This window comes from Mytilus californianus, unplaced genomic scaffold (genome assembly GCF_021869535.1).
Source record: "Mytilus californianus isolate M0D057914Y unplaced genomic scaffold, xbMytCali1.0.p SCAF_3, whole genome shotgun sequence".
NCBI lineage: Eukaryota > Metazoa > Mollusca > Bivalvia > Mytilida > Mytilidae > Mytilus > Mytilus californianus.
Window position 1 is genome coordinate 54,815,733 of NW_026262679.1, and position 26,044 is coordinate 54,841,776.

General features: G+C 33.3%; 1 protein-coding gene across 1 annotated transcript; it reads right to left on the minus strand.

Moving 5' to 3' along the window:
- Positions 1-6,012: 6,012 nt before the first annotated feature.
- Positions 6,013-24,496, minus strand: LOC127734907 (E3 ubiquitin/ISG15 ligase TRIM25-like). The gene is made up of 5 exons (XM_052244943.1): positions 24,359-24,496; positions 16,653-17,639; positions 9,606-9,674; positions 8,596-8,692; positions 6,013-6,167 (listed from the first exon to the last, which is right to left on the minus strand). Exons 2-5 carry the CDS (start codon positions 17,632-17,634, stop codon positions 6,161-6,163), a joined length of 1,155 nt encoding a protein of 384 aa, XP_052100903.1. The 5' UTR covers positions 17,635-17,639; positions 24,359-24,496; the 3' UTR covers positions 6,013-6,160.
- Positions 24,497-26,044: the final 1,548 nt, after the last annotated feature.

Genomic DNA, 26,044 nt, shown 5'->3' on the forward strand with positions numbered 1-26,044 from the left:
CCGATATGTTGTCAATCAAATAATCAAGCATCTTGATAATGTCAGTTTCAGAGAATTTTTTGTTAGAATCAGAGTTTTTTTTTCTCACGAAGTACGATTTATCACTTCCTAAAACAAGATAATTGTATTTACGCTAGCCATTCTTTTTCCTGTATGATTTTAATAACAATCATTTGAAAGATGTGTATTGAACATAAATTACGTGTTTGTTTTGTGACACTGATATTTTTTCATACTTTATTGAAACAGAAGAAGTGTATGAAGATATGAAAGAGTATGGATTTATTTAATACGAACGTATTATCTTAACAACATCTTTTTCTACACAATGCAAATAAGAAAGTTTTAGGAAAGTTAAAATATGAAACAAATGAAAGCCTTATAAGAAAAGTCGTATGGTTAGGCTATAAAATTGTATTCGTTTACGATTTAAGGGGATGAAAACATACAACAAAAGGTATGACAAATTCCGCTTGAAGAGAACTTATGCATCTTATGAACAAAAATTGTCTAATAGATATGAAATGATATGAAAATTTGTGGAATGAAATAAATTCGGTGTGTCGATCATGATTTGAAAGCTCAACAGTACAGAAATTGGTAAGTTCTGTCCGATGATTAAAGAAAAAAAAAAATAAGTAATGGAATTATAACCACAACTTACGGTCAGAAATTTAATAATAATAACTTATAATCACTTAAATACTTTATTTTTCCATATACTTGAGTTTTATTGTTATTATTTATACATAGTTCTATTGTTAAAAAATAACAATCAAAAGTTTTGTATATTTGAATTTATTTTCTACATTTGTTGTAAATATAAAATCATTTATTGGTGAAATAGCTGTATTGTTTTTTACAGTTTTTGGAAAACAATTAAATATCCAGTATATAGGTAGGAAAATGCCGCCCCTACTCTCAGAATACCTATCAGCTAATGAATCATAATACAACCATTTATAATTTTAGTTGAAAATATCATAATTTTAGTTAGTTTCCTCAGTCGTTAATAACTATGTTCACATTATTTTTTGTAGGACTAAGCGGGTTGAATCGTCATCCCTTTAAAAAATAATTTGATACCTAATCAAAACTGCAATCGGTGTAACTGTGTTGTTCCAAAAACCATTTAACACGTTTTGGTCCCCATTATAATATTACAATTATCATGTGCCAAAAATTACAAACTTTTTTAAGGCTTCCTCGTCTTTGTGTAAATTTGAATGTATTGCTATATATATTTAATTGTTCCAGATTAAGAAACTGAGATATTAATATATGGTGATGATGAAATAATGGTTAAAGAAACATGGAAATATTTGTCATAATGTTATATTATCTTATAAAAAGCGAACAGTTCTTATCAGCTGTATATTTTTTTGTATGCGTGTGTATGTGTATGTATGACTTACTGTTGTGCTGTTTCGTTATATGCAGTGTCTTTGTCTTGTATATATGTCTTGTATTTTGTTGAGGAGAACCACTAGTGGCCTATTGGCTGTTGGCAATCGTCGTTTAAATAAATAAATTATTAAATTAAATTAAAATCTAATAAGAAATTCGTATCTGTAATTGCTTTAACTAGTTACTATGATCGTAAACAGTAGTTAAATGAGATACTCACATCTAAAGACCATTTTTAAAACAAGTGGCTCTTAAGAGCCTAATTCGCTCGCCTGGAATTTTTTGTGTAGGTCTTGCATAAAGATTATTTTGCTATTTAATGTATACTAATTCAAGTTTAAACATGCCAACAAAAGTTTCTGCAAAAAATAAACAAAAACGGGCAAACATCATCTTTAAGGGCAATAACTCTTTGATATAAGGGTCTGATTGACAATTTGGTTATTTGACTTATTTGTAGGTCTTACTAACCTGAACATTTTTGCGTTTATAGATTCTCTCTATCTATAAAGAAAGGCAACAGAAGTATACCGCTGTTCGAAACTCATAAATCGATAGAGATAAAAACAAATCCGGTTTACAAACTAAAACTGAGGGAAACGCATCAAATATACCATAGTTTCTGTAAAACACTAAAAAAAATAGTTAAAAAAAACCTTTTCAAGGGCAATAACTCCTTACATTGTCCTATAAGGGATCAATAAATGATTTCGGTCATGTTGACTTATTTGTAGGTCTTACATAAAAGATTCTCTCTATCTGTTGACATTTTATACTATTATGTCTGTTTGTTTTGCTCACACATTGTTGTCAAATATAATGGAATTCAATGCGACTGTCATACAAGTGAGAGGTTTAGCTAGCTATAAAACCAGGTTTAATCAACCATTTTCTACATAAGGAAATGCCTGTACCAAGTCAGGAATATGACATTTGTTTTCCATTCTTTAGATGCGTTTGAGCTTTTGATTTTGCCCTTTTATAAAGGACTTTCCGTTTTGAATTTCCTTGGAGTTCGTTTTTTTTTGTTATTTTACTTTTTTCTGTTATAGTTTCTGCTACCCCCCCTCCCAAAGGCAAACATCATCTTTCAAGGAAAATAACTCATATAAGCGATCAATTGATGATTTTGATCATTTTTAATTCATTTGTAGGTCTTACTCTGCTGAACAGTTTTGTTGTTGAAGTTTCTTTCTATCAGAGTTTCTGCAACAAATTTTAAATAATGAAGAAAAATTGTCTTTCAAGGGTAATATCTCCTATAAGGTTTTAATCGAAAATTTTGGTCATATTGACTTATTTGTAGGTCTTAATTTTCTGAACATGTTTTCCATTCTAATTGTCTGTCTATCTATCACAGTTTCTGAAAAAAAAAACTTTAAAAATTTATAAAAAAATTGCCTTTTAAGCGCAATAACTCCAATAGGGGATCAATTCATGAATGTGGTCCTAAACCTATTGGCAGAGATTACTTTGCTGAACGTTTTTGCTATTTAAAATTTCTCTTTATCTATAATATTTTACAAGATAATAACCAACAAGAGGCTGTCAGAGTGACAGCAAACCGCATTTTCCTGCAGAGGTCGAACCCTGAACAGTTGAGCAAGTATGGACACTACATTTAAGCTTAAAACAGCTCTTAATTTGGATTGTGATTGAATATTTGACACAGCATAGGTTTGTGACACAAAATGAATGTGGTCAAAGAACTGAAATATTTGAAATTGGACATTTACCTATTAAGGTCCAATATCCAAAATTTAAGTACATTGTTAGACTCAGCATATCAAAGAACCCCAAGAATTCATTTTTTTTTATGAAATCAAACAAAAGTTTAATTTAGGACCCTTTGGACCTCAATGTGGACCAATTTGATAAAGGAGCCCACAATCCAAATTCTCTGAATACATGGTTAGATTCAGCATTTCAAAGAACCCCATAAATTCAATTTTTGTTGAATCAACACTGTTTAATTTTGGACCCTGATTTGGACCAACTTGAAAACTGGGCCCAAAAATCTAATATTTCAATACAGGTTTAGATTCGGCATTTGAAAGAACCCTATATATATATTAATTTTATGTTGAAATGAAACACAGTTTAATTTTATCCATATAATTTTCTGTTCGAAGGGAAATAACTCAAATTGAATAAATAGTTCTCTTAAATTAGATATGATGTGATATATATCTATTTTTTCAAATTATAATCAATAATATAATAACAACAACCAGTGATGACTAAATTCTCTAAAATTAGACATGATTTAATCACTAAAACATTGTTAGAATCAGCATATCAAAGAGCCCCAAGAATTCAATTTTTGATGAAATTAAACAAAAGTTTAATTTAGGACCCTTTGGACCTCAATGTGGTATTATCTAATTAATAATGAAAATAAATAAGGGTTTTCAAAGAACCCTATATATATATTCAATTTATGTTGAAATCAAACACAGTTTAATTTTGGACCTTGATTTGGACCAACTTGAAAACTGGGCCCAATATCAGAAATCTAAATATATGTTTATTAATAGACAATATAAGCTTAGTTTTTAAAGGAGTTCACTTCATCAAAAAGAAATATATATAGCATTCAGAAAATTAGTTTTTACAGAATAACAAACAAACCTACTACAAAATTCTTCAAACAATTAACCAAAGAAAAGGAAAAAAAATCCAAAATTTTATTTATCATTAATACAATGTCTTTTAAAAATCTATAAAACTTATCTGTAATTATCTTCAAAATGTCTAAAAATGAACAGTAAATTTCTTACTATATTTATACAGTCCTATATAGCTTATAATTATCACCACTTAGGAAACAGAAAATTTTCAAATAAATCTGTCACTCCAATTATAATTGGGTGATAAGACATTTACAATATGCTTTGTAATCTGATTAACAGGTGAAAATTATTTAAAAACACTTAGTGTTATCAAACTTTATATATATAATTAACAATTTCTGTTCAAAGGGAAATAACTCAATCACATTAGAAGTACTCCTTTTGGATATTAAAAAGGGCGATAACTCAAGAAGGAGAAAAGCTAAAATCGTGAAAATTGAACTTGACCTTCATTTAGTCACAGGAAACAACATATCTAAATTTGAAAAAATGTCGTCAAAGTGCTTTCATGTTATTGAACGGACACTGTTTGGCCGCCGGCCGCCCGCCCGCCCGCCGTACATCCCCAAATCAATAACCGATTTTTCCTACGAAAATCCGGTTAAAAACTGAGAACCTTCATAAAAATTATTATTTCAGGGACAATAACTCCAAATTAGGTTGTACAATTCGTCTGAAAATTTTCTAGCAAATAGATCTTGACCAGGTGATGTAAAACAGTGAGATAAAAATGATGGCAATACATGGTCAACTACACATGATGGCAATCAATAGTACCAAGTATGAGAACGTTCTTTCAAGTAATCTCAGAAGAGTTGCCGTCACAAGGAAACAACATAATAATACTCCAAATAAAGGTCAAAGTCCGATAGCTCCCATAAAATGGTCTGACCAAAATGACGGTATTATATGGTCAACTACACATGATGGTAAAAAATCCTAGCTTTCCGAAAATCTGACTCAGAGAGTTTCTTTTTTAAAGGTGTCTTTGTTCCAATACTAAAAAATAGATCCATGTCCCATTACTCCTGTTATATTTGTACAATCAAACTGAAGATATAGCATGGTCAAGAAAATATGATGACAAAATAATCCTACCAAGCATGAAAGCTTTATGTCAACTGGTATTGATGCAAGTGGATGGAGAACATTACCATATCCCCGATGACCCGATGCGCTAGGGACAATATTTTTTTATATTTGTTGTTTATTACCAACTGCACTGAAATTGGTGCCGTTTATGTTATGATGTATTATCTTATAAAACATAACTCTGTTCAACGATAACAAACTGAGAATTGTACCTAAATTTGTTGACATTACGCTTTTTTAAAATTTAAAATTTAATTAATGGTGACGTCAGTCTTATTTTTGCATATGGGGGTCATCAGCAATAATTTTTAAGCTGAAACAGATATATTCCTTATTCAAAGTTTGTAGGCAATTGTAGGTTATTTTTAATTTTTTATTTTTCAAGTTTTGTATAATTTGATAGTAGTAGTAAGAATTTTAATGTTGATGCATTGGTAAGCAATAATTTTGAAACAGAATAATAATATGATATTTTGTAGAAATTCTTCCTTTATATGACTTCTAGAATTATTTATGAAATTTTCTCCTTCAAAAAATGATATTTGCCATGTTTGATGACAATCTGTTTCAAACATCATCATTTCTAAGGAGATCAAAAATACATCAGTTCCATATTAGTGTAATTACTATTTTACAGACTTTCCATAATTGAATGCTTGTTGGTGGATGATATATAAGAGACAAAAGTGCCCGTGATTGTGGCATCTTAGGAATTAGAAATTATAGAATTTGCATGCTTCCAACATGTAGAATACGTATCATTTTCGAATTAAAAAAAATGTCTGCCAGGTTTGTGTTGTTTGGTTGCTGTCTTCATGACAATAAAACACACCTCCTTATAATTATTTCAGTAAGTAAAGGAAACATCCATGCATTACATTTTATTAGCCCAAGAGAAAAACTATGTTTCTGACACAACCATCTGAAGATTTAGGACTTTTCTGTCCATGGTGTTTGTTCGGGGTCTTCTGTGAATCTGTGTTTGTGTTGTATTCCACTACCACCTGTACTTTCTTGTAATTTAGTCTTCATTTGCTGCAATGAAACATATAATTCTATATCATACAAAATCAATGCACATTCACTAAGCCATAAATTTTGTTGTATGCCATTATGAATATTCCCTTCAAAAAAAAGAAGAAAGAAAATTAAAACTTTAAAATTGTTTCCATGAACAAGCTTATGGTTCTTTGTTAAACTTTGTATCATGGTAACTGTCTAATATCAAGGGTCGAACTTGATTTCTTTCTCATATAGAACGATTGATTGATTGCAGCTTAACATCCAGTGGCAAATATCCCATGCATGTTCATGACGATTTATAGACCTAATCGCAATCTTTACAATGAAAAACTATGGAAAATTTATAAGTAAATTGACAGTGATATAGGGATTGTGTAATCCACATGGAAATGAAATGTACAGTGGATTTTGGTTATTTGCATAGCCCACTTTCCAGAAAAAGCTATGTTACTATGCGAACTTTGCTTATATTTGACCGAGTCATGGCAATTTGGAAGAATAAGAAATCCATGATGGAAGAAGAGGGCTGGAATCCACATGTACATTGAGGCTGTCCCAAAATTTATAGGATGGGGACGGGAGGCATTCAAATTAATTAAATATGGGTGGTGGCATATTCCTTAGAATTTTGTAAGAATTATAAGTAAAATGAATCTGGAACAGTCCTTATTGAATTAAGAAATAATGCATGCAAACTATGTGAAAATGATAAAAAATCAAGGGCTTGTATGAATTATTTCGATTCTAATAGTACAAATACAAATACAGTAATTTAAACAAGAGTGCACACGCTGAAATGTCTCGCCTGTTTTACTGACTATTGAGTTTATGTTGAAAGTCTTAAAGATAAAGGTTTTACCACAAGTATCACATAAAGTTAACATTTTTAAAGATCCATGACAATGAGGTCAAGGTCAGATAAAAACTGTCACACAGACGTGTACACCTTACAATTATTCAATACACCAAATATAGTTGACCCATTGCTTATGGTAATTGAAAAACAGAACAATACACAAAACTTAACGTTAACCAATGAACCATGAAAATGAGGTCAAGGTCAGATGATACTGACTAGACAGACATGTACACCTTACAATCATTCAATACACCAATTATAGTTGACCTATTGCTATTAGTATTTGAAAAACAGACGAAAACACAAAAACTTAACATTGACTAATGAACATGAAAATGAGGTCAAGGTCAGATGACACCGGCTAGACAGAATGTACACCTTACAATCATTCCATAAACTAAATGTAGTTGACCTATTGCTTATAGTACTTGAAAAACAGACCAAAACACAATAACTTAGCATTGACCAATGTACCATGAAAACGAGGTCAAGGTCAGATGACACCAGCTAGACAGACATGTACACCTTATAATCATTCCATACACCAAATATAGTTGACCTATTGCTTACAGTACTTGAAAAACAGACCAAAACACAAAAAAATAACAATGATCAATGAACCATGAAAATGAGGTTCAGGTCAGATGAAACCTGCCAGTCTGACATGTACCCCTTACAATCATTCCAAACACCACATAAAGTTGGCCTGCTGCTTGTAGTATCTGAGAAACGGATCTAATCAGGTAACTTTAACCTTGATCACTGATCCATGAATTGAGGTCGAGGTCAGGTTAACCCTGTCTGACGGACATGTAGATGTTGTAAGGAACCCATATATCAAATATAGTTATCCTATTACTCATAATAAATGAGAAATTCACATGACAAAAAAACTGTTAAAATGATTGATCAACGGAAATGAAACAGTGTCAATAATCGAAAGTCGTACTCGAAAAGGCTGTGAAATATTTCCGTTTCAAGACTTCAAGACGTTACAAAACACTGAACACCATTTAAACTTTTTATTTTATGATTTTAAGTTAAAAAAATATAATACAGATGGTTTTTGTATGCATAACGATACGTCCAAAATTAAGTAAGGCGTAAGTATATTGAAACCGGAAGTGTATTAGCCCATGGGCCAATACGGCTTTTTTCCGTATTGGCCCTGTTTTTTCGGTTTTGGCCCTGTCCGAAAAGCAATATTAACTCTTGATTTATATCAACAGAGCAACGTCATCAGAATTGCACATGCTGATTTATCCGTATAAGGGCTGATTTGCTCATATCATTTAATAAATTAATATATCATTGGCTCAGCTGTCGGAAACTACAAAGATTTCAGAAAGATTCGATGAAATCCGTTTACTGTTTATAAAGAATTTGAAAATACAAAGTAAGGATAGGTAACTAAATAGACAAACAAACAAACTCAACAATTAAAACTAGACATAAAACTTTTATATAAAATCTAAACATCTCTATTAACCTCTTTGTTTATAAGTTATACTGTGAACAAATATGTACATAAGCATAGCATGATTTACAGTATTTCATAAATATGTATTAAATCAAAAGTACCTTAGATCTTGACACAAGTGTTTATGTTTGTCCCAGTCAGATCTCTGACATTCTTCACTACAGTATGGCGTCTTACATCTGCTGCACTGGCAGAAACCTGTATGATGTAACATACAAATTTCGTTTACAATATTTGTAAAAAAAATTAACATGAATCAGTACAATATGGACCATATGAGTAGGTACAAATAAATCCTGTTAATTAGCATCTACTTTAAAACAACTGATTAACAGACAAATCTTCTCACGAACAGCGGTTGATTTTAATAAATTTGACTACTACGTAATTTTTTGTCCGTATATATTGTTTATAACAAACTTCTTGTTTAGTTAATCATAATATCTTTTTAAAATTCATGAACAAAAGCAGCTTTACATTTTTTAGCAGTTAAAAGTCCATTAAAGTAATACACAATTCAATTTTCCAAGAAAATGATACTATCATTCAATTCAGTATGCTTGTCTATTTTAAAAGATATTTACTATACTGAGGACTCATTTATTTTTATGGTACCTTATTCTTCGTGGATTGTGGAAAACTTGCATTTTCGTGGATATTTCATTTGGTGGTTTTACCAAAGTCTGAATATATTCCTTTTGAATATTTGTAATGTGTTGGACATTTAAATTCGCGGTTTCCATGTAACCACAAAATTCACGAAAACTGGTATCCAACGAATAATAATGAACCCACAGTATCTACAATTTACCCTTGTAATTACATTTGTCATCCTTACTGAAAGACATTTTAAATAGTATGCCACTATATATAATTGAATACATTACACATGATAACTGAAATTGTGGATGTTACACTAGCAAAAGATATTTTTATCAATCATGGTTGCCTTTCTGTTTATTAGATAATGTATAAAAAAACACAAAGACCAAGTATAAATGAACCAAATCATAGTCTACAAAATATAATGTATAGGGATTAAAATCCCTAAGCATTGTACTGTACACTTCATTGGAATTATTTCTTCTTTGTGAATAAAATATACGTGTACCTGTTGTAAAGCACACACTACATGGTCTTGGGTCCACTTTTTTTGTTCTTTTGACATCCACTCTTGGACCTAATATAGATGCAAAAATAATAAAAAAACACAAGAGGCTCCTAAGAGCCTGAATCGTTCACCAGGAATTGTTTTGTGCAGATCTTTCATCAATGATTATTTTGCTGTTTAATATATATTAATGCTGGTTTCAACATGCCTTTGAAACATTCTCTCTATCTATCATAGTTTCTGCAAAGGTAAAAAAAAATTTGATAAAAAATTATCTTTCAAGGACAATGACCCCTATAAGGGATCAATAGAAAATTTCGGTTATGTTGTTTTATATATAGGTCTTACTTTGTTGAACAATTTTGCTGTTAGAAGTTTCTCTCTATCATAGTTTCAGCAAAAAACTAAAAAATGGTAAAAAAATCTCCATTCAAGGGCAATAACTCCTAAAAGGGATCAATTGATAATTTCGGTTATGTTTGACCTTTTTGTAGGCCTTACTTTGCTGAGCATTTTAACTGTTTGAAGTTTCACACTATCTATCAAAGTTTCTTAAAATAACATTAAAACAGTCTTTCAGCATGTTCAAGGGCTATAACTCCAATAAGGGACCAATTAACGAACTCTGTTCTTAAAACTTATTGGTAGAAGTTTCTCTCTATCATAGTTTCAGCAAAAAACTAAAAAATGGTAAAAAAATCTCCATTCAAGGGCAATAACTCCTATAAGGGATCAATTGATAATTTCGGTTATGTTTGACCTTTTTGTAGGCCTAACTTTGCTGAGCATTTTAACTGTTTGAAGTTTCACACTATCTATCAAAGTTTCTTAAAATAACATTAAAACAGTCTTTCAGCATGTTCAAGGGCAATAACTCCAATAAGGGACCAATTAACGAACTCTGTTCTTAAAACTTATTGGTAGAAATAATTTTGCTTAACATTTCTCTTTATCTATAATATTTAGGATAACAACCGAAAACTGCGAAATTTCACAAAACTGTGGCAATAACTCCAAATTAAGTCGCCCGATTTGTCTGAAAATATTCTCAGGATTTTGACCTGCTAATTATTTTATCCCATCAGTTTTGCTCTGACTGCTTTAGCGTTTGATATATAAGCAAATAAAGAGCAAATAAAGAGTGCAGAGTGACGCTGAAATGTCTCGTCTTCTTTACTGACCGTTGATTTTATGTTTAAATTCTTAAAGATAAAGGTTTTACTACAAGTATCGCATAAACTTAACATTTTTAAAAGATCCATGGTTATTGAAAAACAGACCAAAACACAAAAAAATAACACTGACCAATGGACCATGAAAATGAGGTCAATATCAGATGATACCTGCCAGATAGGTAGGATAACAACCGAAAACTGCAAAATTTCGTAAAACTGTGGCAATAACTCCAAATTGAGTCGTCCAATTTGCCTGAAAATATTCTCACTAATAGATTTTGACCTGCTGATTATTTTGATCCCATCAGTTTTGCTCTGACTGCTTTAGCGTTTGATAAATAAGCAAATAAAGAGTGCACACGCTGAAATGTCTCGCCTGCTTTACTGACCGTTGATTTTATGTTGAAAGTCTTAAAGATAAAGGTTTTACTACAAGTATCGCATAAACTTAACATTTTTAAAAGATCCACGGTTATCGAAAAACAGACCAAAACACAAAAACTTCACACTGACCAATGGACCATGAAAATGAGGTCAATATCAGATGATACCTGCCAGACAGACATGTACACCTTACAATTATTCCATACACCAAATCTAGCTGACCTATTACTATTAGTATTTGAAAAGAACAGACCAACACACAAAAACTTAAACATTGACTAATGAACCATGGAATGAGGTCAATGTCAGATGATACCTGCCAGACAGACGTGTACACCATATAATCATTCCATAAACCAAATACAGTTGACCTATTGCTTATAGTACTTGCAAAACAGACCAAAACACAAACATTGACCAATGAACCATGAACCATGAAAATGAGGTCAAGATAAGATGAAACCTGCCCGACTGACATGTGCCCATTACAATTATTCCATACACCACATACAGTTGATCGACTGCTTATAGTATCTGTGAAACGGACCAAATCACGTAGTTTCAACCTTGATCACTGATCCATGAAATGAGGTCGAGGTCAGGTGAACACTACCTGACAGACATGTAGACGTTGCAAGGAACACATATACCAAAATATAGTTATCCTATTACTCATAATACGTGAGAAATTAACATGACAAGAAAACTATATTTTTTTTCCAAGCAGTCGCTGAACCATGAAAATGAGGTCAAGGACAATGAACATATGACAGACGGAAACTTCGTAACATAAGATATCTGCATACAAGGTATGGAGCATCCAGGTCTCCTACCTTCTGAAATATAAAGGTTTATACAAAGAGTTTACATCGCCGTCACCACCGGACAGTAATACCTATGTTCTTTTTAGCAATGGCGGCCATGTTTGTTGATTAACCGGAATAAACAAAAACACAACATTTATACTATGTACCATAAGGATCATTCACACCAAGTTTGGTTGAAATTTGTTTAGTAGTTTCAGAGGAGAAGATCTTTGAAAACGTTTACGACGACGATAAACGTCAAGTGATGGCAAAAAAGGGCCATGTGAGCTAAATAGGGAGATTAGTTTTACGAACAATATGGTATCCTGTTCTACATCAATATTATATCATTTCAGAAAGTTTGATGAATTTTTGAGTATGTTGGTGGGTTTTTATGATTTCGAGAATTGAGCAGTCTCATTTTACACAACTAATTTTCAATTCCTCTGTCGAAAACTTATAAAAGTTATGACTGAAATGAGATTAGGGGCGAGATAAATGTGACCCAACGACACAATAACACAAACAAAACCATCAAAAGGTCGAGATAAGGGCTGCAACAATATACAATACGTCAATATTTTAATCACTTTCAGTCTAAAAAAAAGTTCTGAGACCTGCGATCAACACAAAGTTCACATAATGGCAAAAGCATATGTTTTCGTGTCACAATGACAATCATTTATAAGGTTCCTGGATGAACTATTCCTGATTTTAAATTTCAACAAGTGGAAACGAAAAGAGCATACATTACTTTTAATAAAGATCAGAACAAGAAAAGCACTCATCTTAATAATAACGGTATCCCAGAGAAATGCATAATAAGTGCATTGTATACTGATACATGATAATCTTATAATTAATTGAAAATGTGTTTATTGTCTGTTTTTGTTTTGATCAGATATGGCCAAATGTTTTATGAAACTATATAAAGTGCGTGTAAATATTCCCTTCATAAAATATTTGTTTTTACCAATGTGCATCACATACCATCAAGACATCCTGATAACTGTGATAGAAAAAAATGGAGAATGTGTCCCCGTGGACACAGATGATGCCCCCGCTTGCATACAACATTATAAAGGGACATAACTCAAGAACGATAAAAGTGACGCTACCCAAATTTGTACTTGATCTGAGTTTTGTGGTAATAAGTATTGTGTAAAGGTCTCATAATGTTTGGTTGGGACAAACTTAAGTTACAGAACGGAAACTAAAAATTTTGCAATTTTTCGATTTTTAAAGGGCATAACTCGATAATGATTAAAGTGACGCCACCAAAATTCAACTTGATCTGTATTTTGTAGTAAAAAGCATTGTGTATAAGTTTCATAACATTTGGTTGAGGCAACTTAAGTTAGAGAACGGAAACTAAAAATTTTGCATTGTTTTCCATTTAAAAAGGGCCATAACTCGTGAATGGTTGAAGTGACCCTACCAAAATTCAAACTTGATCTGTGTTTTGTGGTAATAAGCATTGTGTATAAGTTTCATAACATTTGGTGGAGGCTAACTCAAGTTGGAGAACGGCAACTAAAAATTTTGCAATTTTTTTCCATTTATAAAGGGGCATAACTCTAGAACGGTTAAAGTGACACCACCAAAATTCTAACTTTATCTTTGTTTTGTGGTAATTAGCATTGTGTATAAGTTTCATAACATTTGGTTGAGGCAAAATTAAGTTAGAGAACGGAAACTAAAAATTTTGCAATTTTTCCATTGATAAAGGGGCATAACTCAAGGGCGGTTAAAGTGACGCCAGCAAAATTTAAACCTGATCTGTGTTTTGTGGTACATTTGTTATAAGCATTGTGTATAAGTTTCATAACATTTGGTTAAGGTAACTTAAGTTAGAGAACGGAAACTAAAAATTTTGCAATTTTTCCATTTATAAAGGGCATAACTCGATAATGATTAAAGTGACGCCACCAAAATTCAACTTGATCTGTATTTTGTAGTAAAAAGCATTGTGTATAAGTTTCATAACATTTGGTTGAGGCAACTTAAGTTAGAGAACGGAAACTAAAAATTTTGCATTGTTTTCCATTTAAAAAGGGCCATAACTCGTGAATGGTTGAAGTGACCCTACCAAAATTCAAACTTGATCTGTGTTAAGTGGTAATAAGCATTGTGTATAAGTTTCATAACATTTGGTGGAGGCAAACTCAAGTAAGAGGACGGCAACTAAAAATTTTGCAATTTTTCCATTTATAAAGGGGCATAACTCTAGAACAGTTAAAGTGACACCACCAAAATTCTAACTTGATCTGTGTTTTGTGGTAATTAGCATTGTGTATAAGTTTCATAGCATTTGGTTGAGGCAAATTTAAGTTAGAGAACGGAAACTAAAAATTTTGTAATTTTTCCATTTATAAAGGGGCATAACTCTAGAACGGTTAGAGTGACGCTACCAAAATTCAAACTTGATCTGTATTTTGTGATAATAAGCATTGTGTATAAGTTTCATAACATTTGGTTAAGGCAAACTTAAGTTAGAGAACAGGAACTAAAAATTTTGCAATTTTTCCATTTATAAAGGGGCATAACTCAAGGGTGGTTAAAGTGACGCCACCAAAATTTAAAACTGATCTGTGTTTTGTGGTACATTTCTTATAAGCATTGTGTATAAGTTTCATAACATTTGGTTAAGGTAACTTAAGTTAGAGAACGGAAACTAAAAATTTTGCAATTTTTCCATTTATAAAGGGCCTAACTCTAGAACGGTTTAAGTGACGCCACCAAAATTCGAAGTTGATCTGTGTTGTGTTGTAATAAGCATTGTGTATAAGTTTCATAACATTTGGTTGAGGCAAACTCAAGTTAGAGAACGGAAACCAATTTTGGGACGTTCGTACAGACGGACAAGGGTAAAACTAAATGCCCCTCCGCTACGGCGGGGGCATAAAAAGATCGGAAAATTCCTGAGAATAGAGATTTTATTGATTGCTTACAGAAATTGTAAATAGTTCCGTTCAACCCTGTGTCTCGCCTACGATTACTGCTGTCAGTGAAAAAGTGTAATGTTGACTGCAAAAAGGAAGTCTATTTAACAGTAAAATACAGAAATAAAAATAACCAAGTCTCTAAAGAGCCTCTGTTCTGCACCTCGGTCTATATGCGTCTGCATCAATGAACACTCTCCAACATTGTAGACTAGAATATCAATCATGACCGAAGTACCTTTTTTTGTTGTATTTTAATAATTGGTGATATTTTTTTCTGTTTACAGTTTCTCTCTGTCTACTATAATAGTTGTTGTAGAAAACACAAAAAGAATCGTCATTTAAGGGCAAAACTCCAATAAGAAGACAACTGACAAATTTTTCTACATGTATCCTGACCTATATGCAGATCTTGTCTTGCTGATGATTTTGCTTATAGTTTTCAAATTAATAGGCTTTCAACTGATTTTTATAGTTTGTTCTTATGTTGTGCTGTAACACCACTGTCCCAGGTTAGGGGAGGGTTGAGCGCTCACAAACATGTTTAACCCCGCAACATTCTTTATGTGCCTGTCCCAAGTCAGGAGCCTGTTGTTCAGTGGTTGTCGTTGGTTCATGTCTGTCTTATTAGCTTTTCGTAAATTGTTTTGTTATAAATTAGGCCGTTAGTTTTCACAATTGAATTGTTTCATATTTTTCTTGTCGGGGCCATTTATAGCCGACTATACGGTATGGGTTTTTCTCATTGTTGAAGGCAGTATGGTTGCCTATAATTGATTTGAACTATGGTGGATAGTTGTCTCATTGGCAATCATACCACATCTTCTTATTTTTATAAAGACGCAAAAGTGGCGAAAATTCATTAAAGGGCTCTAACCTATACATAGAGTTGACCAACGTTAGAGTTAGACAAAATCAAACGTTATCAACCAACGGAACGAGTGAAAAACAACTGTTATATTTCTGCTTGGTACAGGCATTTTCCGAAGAAAATAGTGGGTTATACCTAGTTTTATAGCTAGCTATACCTCCCACTTGTGTGACAGTTGTTTATAGTTCCGTTATATTGACAAAATCGGGTGAGCAACCCAAACAGACATAATCATGATAATATGTACTAATTGTGAGAATAATTGGGATCCAGCAGCCAAAACTTTGTAAACATACACCACAGACATATAACACAAAATTCAAATAAAAAACATACAAATGAATTTAACAACGAAGCCAACAAAAGGGTTTATGTAGCTGATAGTAAATTTGAGAAAGACGCTAACAAAAGTTTTTTATAGTTGATAGTACATACAGTATAAATTATGCTCTTTCTCTATAAAGAACAAATTAAGTAAAATATAAATACAAGGGTAAACGAAATGGAAACAACATTGTAAAAACCTCTTTCGTCCGAATCGCACCACAGGACACCAGGAACGAAGAGGTACATAACAATTCAAAGTACCACCAGTGTTACATATGTAAATACAGAGATGATTTTGTCTGGAAATAAAATTAACTAAAAGCCATAAAAAAACGCCTCTACCGTCTTACAAAAATGTCACTTCTAACAGCTCTTACATTATATACCAATTGCAAAGGAAAGTAGCTGAAATAAGTTAATTTTACTGTTAAAAATCATCCCTGTAAAGATTAACAGCCGTCTGTTACTATCACAGTCTGCAAGAACTCTTTCTTCATTTGAAATCTTTGAAAAGTATTAAAAACTAGTCGCGCAATACTTACCAATATTGTCTGTTGAATTGTTAATCATACCAGAGAATGTAGCATTCATATCGTCGACAGGTTCTGGAATCACGCTGGCAGACATTATCTGAGCTTGTTTGATCTTTTCCAATTTGATCACAACAGTTGGTGGACTAGTTTCCATCGATATCAGTCCAAATGACGTGATGTTTAGGAGTAAATCCTCAATAAACTCATTTTGAGCACATTTCAAGGAAAGCTGTTTCAAGCGGCCATCTTCTGTTAATGACTGAATATATGTCTCTTCAGACTCGATCTTCTCCTGGAGCTTTTTGCTTCCTATGAAACTTTGTAAGTCCGATGCATGATTCTTAAGATATGAAATGTTATTTTGTAACACTGCTATCCTATCTGATTTCTCCTGAAGTTCTTTTAACAGATCCTCAATTTTGATATTCATATCACATTCAGCTGTGCATAACTGTTTAATGGTTTCTTTTTCTAGTTTATCAAGATGGCAGTTTATTCTTTTGCGTAGTTGTTTGAGTCCATCATAAATTTTTTGTCGCTGTGCTTTTATGTTTGTAAGATTTGTTTGTCTGTCTTGGACTATTCTATCAATGTTGTTTTTCATGCCTTCTAATGAGTTCTGCAAACTTTCAAATAAACCACTAGATTGAGACGTTTTCGCAATGTCCTCAATGGGTAACATCCCCGTACAATCTTTATGACTTGTTGAAATGCATAAAAGACAACAAAGTTGATCATGACGGGGACAGTACATTTGAAGATTTTTCTCATGTTCGGTGCAGTGGTGCATTATACTTGAAATTTCAGTGGGCAATTTTCTGTAGTCCTCAATTGAAATAACGTCATGATGTCGACTTGCTTTGGAAAAGCTATGATGGCTTTTACATTTATCACAGAGACCATCGTCACACTCCGGGCACCAGAAATCTGCAATTTTCGTGATATGCTGGGCGTCACATATCCCACACAATACTTTTGTTGGAGTGTCCATGGGACCTGAAAAAGAATCAGATATCAAGTCATTATATGTTTATATTTAATCAAACACAACAAGAGTGCCCATGCTGAGATGTCTCGCCTGCTTTACTAAACATGATTGAATTTTATGTTGAAAGTCTTTTAGATCAAGGTTTACCTACAGATATTACACAAACTTAGGAAGCCAGAGTGCCCGGAGAGAACCACAGACTTTCGGTAGGAAAACTGACAATCCTAGTCAATTAAGATTAAGACCTGCAACGTGCGGGATTCGATCTCACAACCTCAGTTTTGACAGGCTAGTGATACAGTAGTTCCGACTACTTAGACCACTCGGCCATCAAACCTCGCCACCCCTTTCTCCCGCCCATGGAAGATGAACATGTGCACATTACAATATTACCATACACTTTCAAATATATTTCAGAAAATACCCATAAAAGTTTGTATTTTGAAATAAATCAAAATTATACACACATCCTGGTCTTTTAAGTGATCACTTTTCTGACAACTGGGGTGTTTGCATAGAAATGTTGGATAATCCTTGCAATTGTTAGTAACGGACGTAATCAAGAAAACTTTACATTGACAAATGAACCATGAAAATGAGGTCAAGGTCTAAAACAGAATAATAAAGTACTAATATCACAAATAAATGTTTTGTTCAGGTTTTTATTGTAAAAAGTGGTAACTTTAGAAATCGCTAGTATTGTCGCCTAAGGAGAAAACAGTACTACCGTTTTCCCTGAAACGTCACAGTACCCAAATTGCACACATTTAGCAAAAATGACAACGGAAATCGTACAAGTTTTCTTAGACTTGTTAGAGACAAAACAATTTGTATGTTTATGATTTGACATTATGCACGTCTTTCAACAAAGCTAAATATATTTAAATATACACAAAACGTTCACAGTATATAGGAATTTTTGTCAAATGTTCGGACTCCTTGGGGTTTTTTCCTATGATGCAGAGTAAAATATTTTGCCCCATATCACCCACTTTTCTTTTCATAGAAGACTTCAATAGCTGATAAAAAGGTCATTACCAAAATTTAAGCAGATTCTAGATTTTTTTCTTACGATTTGAGACCCAAATAATGCCAATGCTAAATATAAGGTAAAAGTCCGAGTCAGCCTTTTCCCGCCATTTTTTAAAATGCAAATATCTCAAAAAGGGTTTCCATAACCTATCAGTATTTTTAGCTTATTTTGTTTCTTAAATGCTCTTTTGACTTATAGTATCGATTTTAAATTCTAGATTGTTTTAATTTCACCTTACTACACCCTTACGTCCGCATAAAGTTAACTTTTGAAAATGAGCAATTAAGATATGTTACAGGCGTCCATTTCCTAACAAATGAATAGTAAGCATACGCTATTGTCAAATATTCTAAATAAAAACACATTGATAATTTTAAGGCAAACAAGTATTTTTTTTCGAGTCAAAAGCAACTGTCAATACACCTTTGTAAATTTGACGAGCTGAGCAAGCCACCCCAAATATTTTAGGCCAGAATTTCCATTTTCTTGTGCGACAAAGCCAGCCGAACTATTATAATTTCCAACTTAATGTGGACCAGAATCTTTATTATCAAAAACCTGCCACCCTCCTCATTTTCAAATGGGTATCCCCTAATCAGAAAATAGTGGTCCATTAAAGTAAAAATTGATTGTTCAATATCGTGAAGTAAATAGGAATTGATGACATCCAGCTAGATTTGGCAAAAGAGAGACAATTCTGGCATTCATATCTTTTTTTATTTCTAAAGGTATGTTGGTTTAAGTTAGGAATGTCCTACTTTCTCACTAACCAAATACTAGTATTAAAGCTAAAAATTGCCAAAATGTATAAAGGTCGTACAACCTGATTTGATTTGATTTTTTGGTGTTTTAACGCCACTTTTAAGCACCGCTTTTGGGCTATTTCGTGGCGGCCAGTTTTTATTGGTGGAGGAAGCCGGAGTGCCCGGAGAAAACCACCGACCTTTGATAGGAAAACTGACAATCCTAGTCAATTAAGATTGGAGTCGAGTGCACCCGCACGAGCGGGGTTCGAACTCACAACCTCAGTGTTGACTGGCTAGTAATTACAGTAGTAACTACTTAGACCACTCGGCCACCGAGGCCCCTCGTACAACCTGAAAAAACAAAACTCGGTGTCAGCAAAGCTCGATTGCTGAGTAAACAAGGTGTTGTCCAGTCTTTGAAAGTCGGCAACAATGTTACACTATCAGGAGTTATTAGAGGCTTTAAAGAGTCAGTGTCGCTCACCTAGATTTATGTGCATCTTCAACAATGGACACACTCCAACATTGTGGACTAGAATATAGTCACGACAAAAATATTTTTTTAAGTTTTGTTTTGCAAATCATTTTCTGTTTCGAGTTTCTCTCTATCTTCTATAGTTTTTGCCCAAAACACATAAAAGGGTTTAAAAATATGTTATTTAAGGGCAAAGACTGCTGTAAAGATCACCAAGAATCTACCAACGATTTCAGCAATATTTGAATGATTTGTAGATCTTGCCTTGTTGATCATATTTGCTATTTATAGTGGCCATCTATAAAAATAATCAAGGTAAGAGGCAGAACACTTAAAATGGGTAAAAATCCACCTTAAAGAGCAATAACTCCAATAAGGAGGGAACTGACGCCATTAGATATATTTGTAGCTCTTGTCTTGATGGTCATTAATTGTCATTAAAGGGTAATAACTCCAATAAGGGGTCGTCAGACGATTTCATCCATGTTGACTTATTTGTATATTTTGTCTTGCTATTAATTTTTGCTTATTTCAGTTTCTATCTATCTATCAGTCTAGGAGTTTTTCAGATATTAGGCAAAGACACAAAAAAATAATAAAAACCGCCATTAAAGGGCAATAACTCCATCAAGGAGTCGTCTGACGATTTCGACTATTTGACTTATTTGTAGATGTTGTCTTACTGATCATTTTTGCAATTTTTAAATTTCTATCTATCCTTTATAAGTTTCAAAATAAAAAGCAAAGTTAAAAAAAATGTATAATTAATCATTTAAGGGCAATATCTTCTGTAAGAAATCGTCTGAGAGTTTTGACGTAAATCGCCAATAGGTAGATTTCATCATTCTGAACATTTATGCCTCAATCGGATTTTTTTTTTTGCTATTTATAGCGACTTTCAAGATAATAGACAAAATTTGTATTTTTGATTGCTTTATTTTAAGCTATGTCGGCCATGTTGGTTGACAAACGGGGTCATCGGACACATTTTTAAAACTAGATACCCTAATTATGATTCTGGCCAAGTTTGGTTAAATTTAGGTCAACAGTTTAAGAGGAGAATATTTTTGAGCAATTAACGACGACGGACGACGGAAGCCAATGGATGAGAAAAGCTTACTTGGCCCTTTGGTCCAGGTGAGATATATTTGTCATAGTGTTGGATAACTTCGGTTGAAATTACCAACTGATTATCTATTACTATCGGTTGAGAGCAACCAACCGACTATCGGTTATAATCGCATCATTATACCTTGCCCTTTTTTTAAATGAAATAATGCATTTAGTCACGTTGTACATGTCTAATGTGTATATTCCATATCATTGCAGAGTTTATATGTTCATATTTGATCTTTTGTTTCCTTTTCATATTTTATTTAGCAACTAAAACAGTGAATCAATTAGAATCCAGATTCTAGAATGAAATTTGAAAAAAAGGCAGGATGAGCAACTTGGCAAAAAAAAAAGGCAGGATGACAGTTTATGTAAACAAGAGGCTCTCAAGAGCCTGAATCGCTCACCTGTATTTCAGAGGAGAAGATTTTCAAATGTTAGCAAACTTGATGAACAAATTTTGTAAAATTGTCTTTAAAGGGCAATGACTCCTTAAGGGGTCAATTGACAATTTTGGTCAAATTAACTTTTTTGTAGATCTTATTTTGCTGAACATTATTGCTGCTTACAGTTTATATATATCTATTATAATATTCAAAATAATAACAAAAAACTGCAAAATTTTATTAAAACTACCAATTCGGTGGCAGCAACCCAACAATGGGATGTTCGATTCGTCTGATAATTTCAAGGCCGATAGATCTTGACCAATTAAACAATTTTACCCCATGTCACATTTGCTTTAAAAGATTTAGTTTTTGAGATATAAGCCAAAAACTGCATTTGACCCTTATGTTCTATTTTTAGCCATGGCGGCCATGTTTGTCGATGGATACAAACTTCAGGTACAACTTATAAACAAGATACCATAAGGAACATTCAGTTAAAGTTTGAAGGTAATGAGCCCAGTAGTTTCAGAGGAGAAGATTTTTAAATGTTAGCAAACTTGATGAACAAATTGTGTAAAATTGTCTTTAAAGGGAAATAACTCCTTAAGGGGTCAATTGACAATTATGGTCATATTAACTTTTTTTGTAGATTTTACTTTGCTGAACATTATTGCTGCTTACAGTTTATATAAATCTATAATATATTAATATTCAAAATAACAAAAAACTGCAAAATTTTGTTAAAACTACCAATTCGGTGGCAGCAACCCAACAATGAGTTGTTCGATTCGTCTGAAAATTTCAGGGCCGATAGATCTTGACCAATTAAACAATTTTACCCCATGTCTAATTTGCTCTAAAAGATTTAGTTTTTGAGATATAAGCCAAAAACTGCATTTGACCCTTATGTTCTATTTTTAGCCATGGCGGCCATGTTTGTCAATGGATACACACTTCGGATACAATTTATAAACAAGATACCCTAAGGAACATTTAGTTAAAGTTTGAAGGTAATTGGCCCAGTTATTTCAGAGGAGAAGATTTTTAAATGTTAGCAAACTTGATGAACAAATTGTGTAAAATTGTCTTTAAAGGGCAATAACTCCTTAAGGGGTCAATTGACAATTATGGCCATATTAACTTTTTTGTAGATCTTACTTTGCTGAACATTATTGCTGCTTACAGTTTATATATATCTATAACAATATTCAAAATAATAACAAAAAACTGCAAAATTTTGTTAAAACTACATATTCGGTGGCAGCAACCCAACAATGGGTTGTTCGATTCGTCTGAAAATTTCAGAGCTGATAGATCTTGACCAATTGACCAATTTTACCCCGATGTCAGATTTGCTCTAAAAGCTCTAGTTTTTGAGATATAAGCCAAAAACTGCATTTGACCCCATGTTCTATTTTAGCCATGGCGGCCATGTTTATCGATGGATCAAAACTTCGGATACAATTTATAAACAAGATACCCTAAGGAACATTTACTTAAAGTTTGAAGGTATTTGGCCCAGTAGTTTCAGAGGAGAAGATTTTTGAAATAATTTACGACGACAGACGACGACGACGACAGATGACGGACGACGACGGACGCCAAGTGATGGCATAAGCTCACACGGGGCCCGAAGGGCCCCGGTGAGCTAAAAAAGTCAGCATAAACTAATAAAAAAATAAAAGGCAGGACCGAATAGAGTGAAAAATAAAAAGGCAGGACAGAGATTACAACTAAAAAAAAATGCAGGACAACATTTTTCATCCTACCCCTATAAAAATCAAATGGTAGCTCCCTAACAAGTACCGGAATTGAAAGAAAGTATTTCATAAAAAGTTATTTATTTTAAATAACATACGATCAATCTGTATAGTCAATGCTTTTACCACGTTTATAAACAAAGAAATTGGTTATATCTTTGATTATAGGATGTTTGACATTGTTATTGTCATCTGAGACTACTATAGTAGTCTCAGTTGTCATCGACTGATATTTTTTGTTACAATTTGTTTGACTGCGCATGTAAAATGCAAACCGGAAACGGACCGGAAGTTGATATGCTAAAAGTCCGGAAACTATAACGACAATCGATTGAACAAAATCCCAATCGATTATCGACATCGCCTGGCCCCCAACAACTGATTTCCGACTTATTCCGATCATCGGAACAACACTAGACTACCAATAGCCTGTCAACACAGAGGTTGTGAGTTGGAATCCCGCACGTGGTAGGTGTGTTCGACTCCAATCTTAATTTACTAGGATTGTCAGTTTTCCTACCGATTGATTGATTGATTGTTGGTTGCTTAACGTCCAGTGGCAAATTTTTCCTACCGAAGGTTGGTGGTTCTATCCGAGCATTTCGGCTTCCTCCACCAACAAAAAATTACCGCCACGAAATAGCACAATAGTACCGAAAGTCATTGAAAATCCATTGATATGATAAAAAAAAACATATGAGTGTATGATTTTTTTTGCATATATAAATATATATCAATTGTCGTAAAGCATATTATATAGCGACAAAACAAAATACAACAAGAACTTCGTATTGTATAAATTGTTAATTTGTTCTCGTCCTGCATGAAAATGCATGAAATATTTGCCACTTATGCGTAAAGAAAACATCAGTCAATCAATCACATTCTCTTTTAAGCGGAGTGTTGTTTTCATTTATGAAATAGCTAGGTCACACTTTGTACTTTAGTAAAGCAAAGTATTTTATTTCTTACATACTAGATGGTAGACACTATAGTTCAAATACCACGTCTACCGATTCTATGAAGTAGATTTTCAAATACGACCTGTGTCGGACTATTGGGGTGTCGGACTAATGGGGTGTCAGACTATTGGGGTGTTGGACTAATGGGGTGTCCGACCAATGGTGTGTCGGAATAACGGGGCTGCCCGGTAGTGTGTTGTGTTGTTGTATTTTTTTAAAGTCAAGTTTATTAACGTTCTAGACACATACCTTCTAAACTGTATAATAAGATTACTTTTAACAAATACACATCTGTCAACACTGAGTAATCATTGAACAGAGCTAGCTGTTCATGGCAGTCATCGGATTGTACGTCCACAACTAGCACGTTCAATTAAACATGATTTGATTGGCCTGTGACTTACACTGGTATAGATAAATTCATAACCATGGTTAAAAGTCGAGTTATCTCGCCTTCCACATTTTTGATACTTCGCAATATTATTTCTATTTTAACTATTTTATGTTTGTCTAGGATGAAAATTTAGATGAAATATATTACACAGGCAACACACCAAGCAATTGAGGAAAACAATAAATTGCTTAATTGGGCGAATTTCGTGGAAAACAACTGAGTTGATGATAATTTTGTTTGTTTACAGAAATTACGATCTAACTAATAATTAAAAAAACTGCATGCATGGAAAATCAATTTTAAATAAAATTGCCTTTTAATAGAAAACACCATCTTGCTTGGTAAACAGAAAACCAAGAAAGACAGAAAGGTTCAGATGAATTAATCAAAATGAAAGAATACATAGCTTTATATATCTGAGAGTATTTTGGTTTTGGTAATGAATCATTATATATGTCTCACATTGTCATTTTTACAAAATATAAAACTAAAATTTTCTAAAATCTATCAAGAAAGTCCAATGCAAATGAAAAGTGAAGTACACAAACCAAACATCGTTGACATCAGTGACACACAAACAAAACATCGGTGACATCAGGGACACACAAACCAAACATCGGTGACATCAGGGACACACAAATCAAACATCCCTGACATCAGGGACATACAAACCAAACATCGGTGACATCAGGGACACACAAACCAAACATCCGTGACATCAGGGACATACAAACCAAACATCGGTGACATCAGGGACACACAAACCAAACATCGGTACCATCAGGGACACACAAATCAAACATCGGTGACATCAAGGACACACAAATTAAACATCGGTGACATCATGGATGGACTGCCGAGTTCACAAGTACACAAACCAAACATCGGTGATATCAGGGATGGATTGCCGAGTTCACAAGTATACAAATCAAACATCGGTGACATCAGGGATGGATTGCCGTGTTCACAAGTACACAAACCAAACATCGGTGATATCAGGGATGGATTGCCGAGTTCACAAGTACATAAATCAAACATCGGTGACATCAGGGATCGATTGCCGAGTTCACAAGTACATAAATCAAACATCGGTGACATCAGGGATCGATTGCCGTGTTTACAAGTACACAAACCAAACATCTGTGATATCAAGGATGGATTGCCGAGTTCACAAGTATACAAATCGAACATCGGTGACATCAGGGATGGATTGTCGTGATCACAAGTACACAAACCAAACATCGGTGATATCAGGGATGGATTGCCGAGTTCACAAGTACATAAATCAAACATCGGTGACATCAGGGATCGATTGCCGAGTTCACAAGTATACAAATCAAACATCGGTGACATCAGGGATGGATTGCCGAGTTCACAAGAACACAAATCAAACATCGGTGACATCAGGGGTAGATTGCTTAGTTCACAAGTACACAAATCAAACATCGGTGAGATCAGGGATGGATTGCCGAGTTCACAAGTACACAAATCAAACATCGGTGACATCAGGGATGGATTGTCGAGTTCACAAGTACACAAAT

Coding starts and splice junctions, on each gene's coding strand:
- LOC127734907 (XM_052244943.1), bottom strand. CDS start 17,634: ATGGACACTCCAACAAAAGTATTGTGTGGGATATGTGACGCCCAGCAT. Junction 9,675..16,652: donor CAATTCAACAGACAATATTG/GTAAGTATTGCG, acceptor CATCTATATTAG/GTCCAAGAGTGGATGTCAAA. Junction 8,693..9,605: donor TAGTGTGTGCTTTACAACAG/GTACACGTATAT, acceptor TACATCATACAG/GTTTCTGCCAGTGCAGCAGA.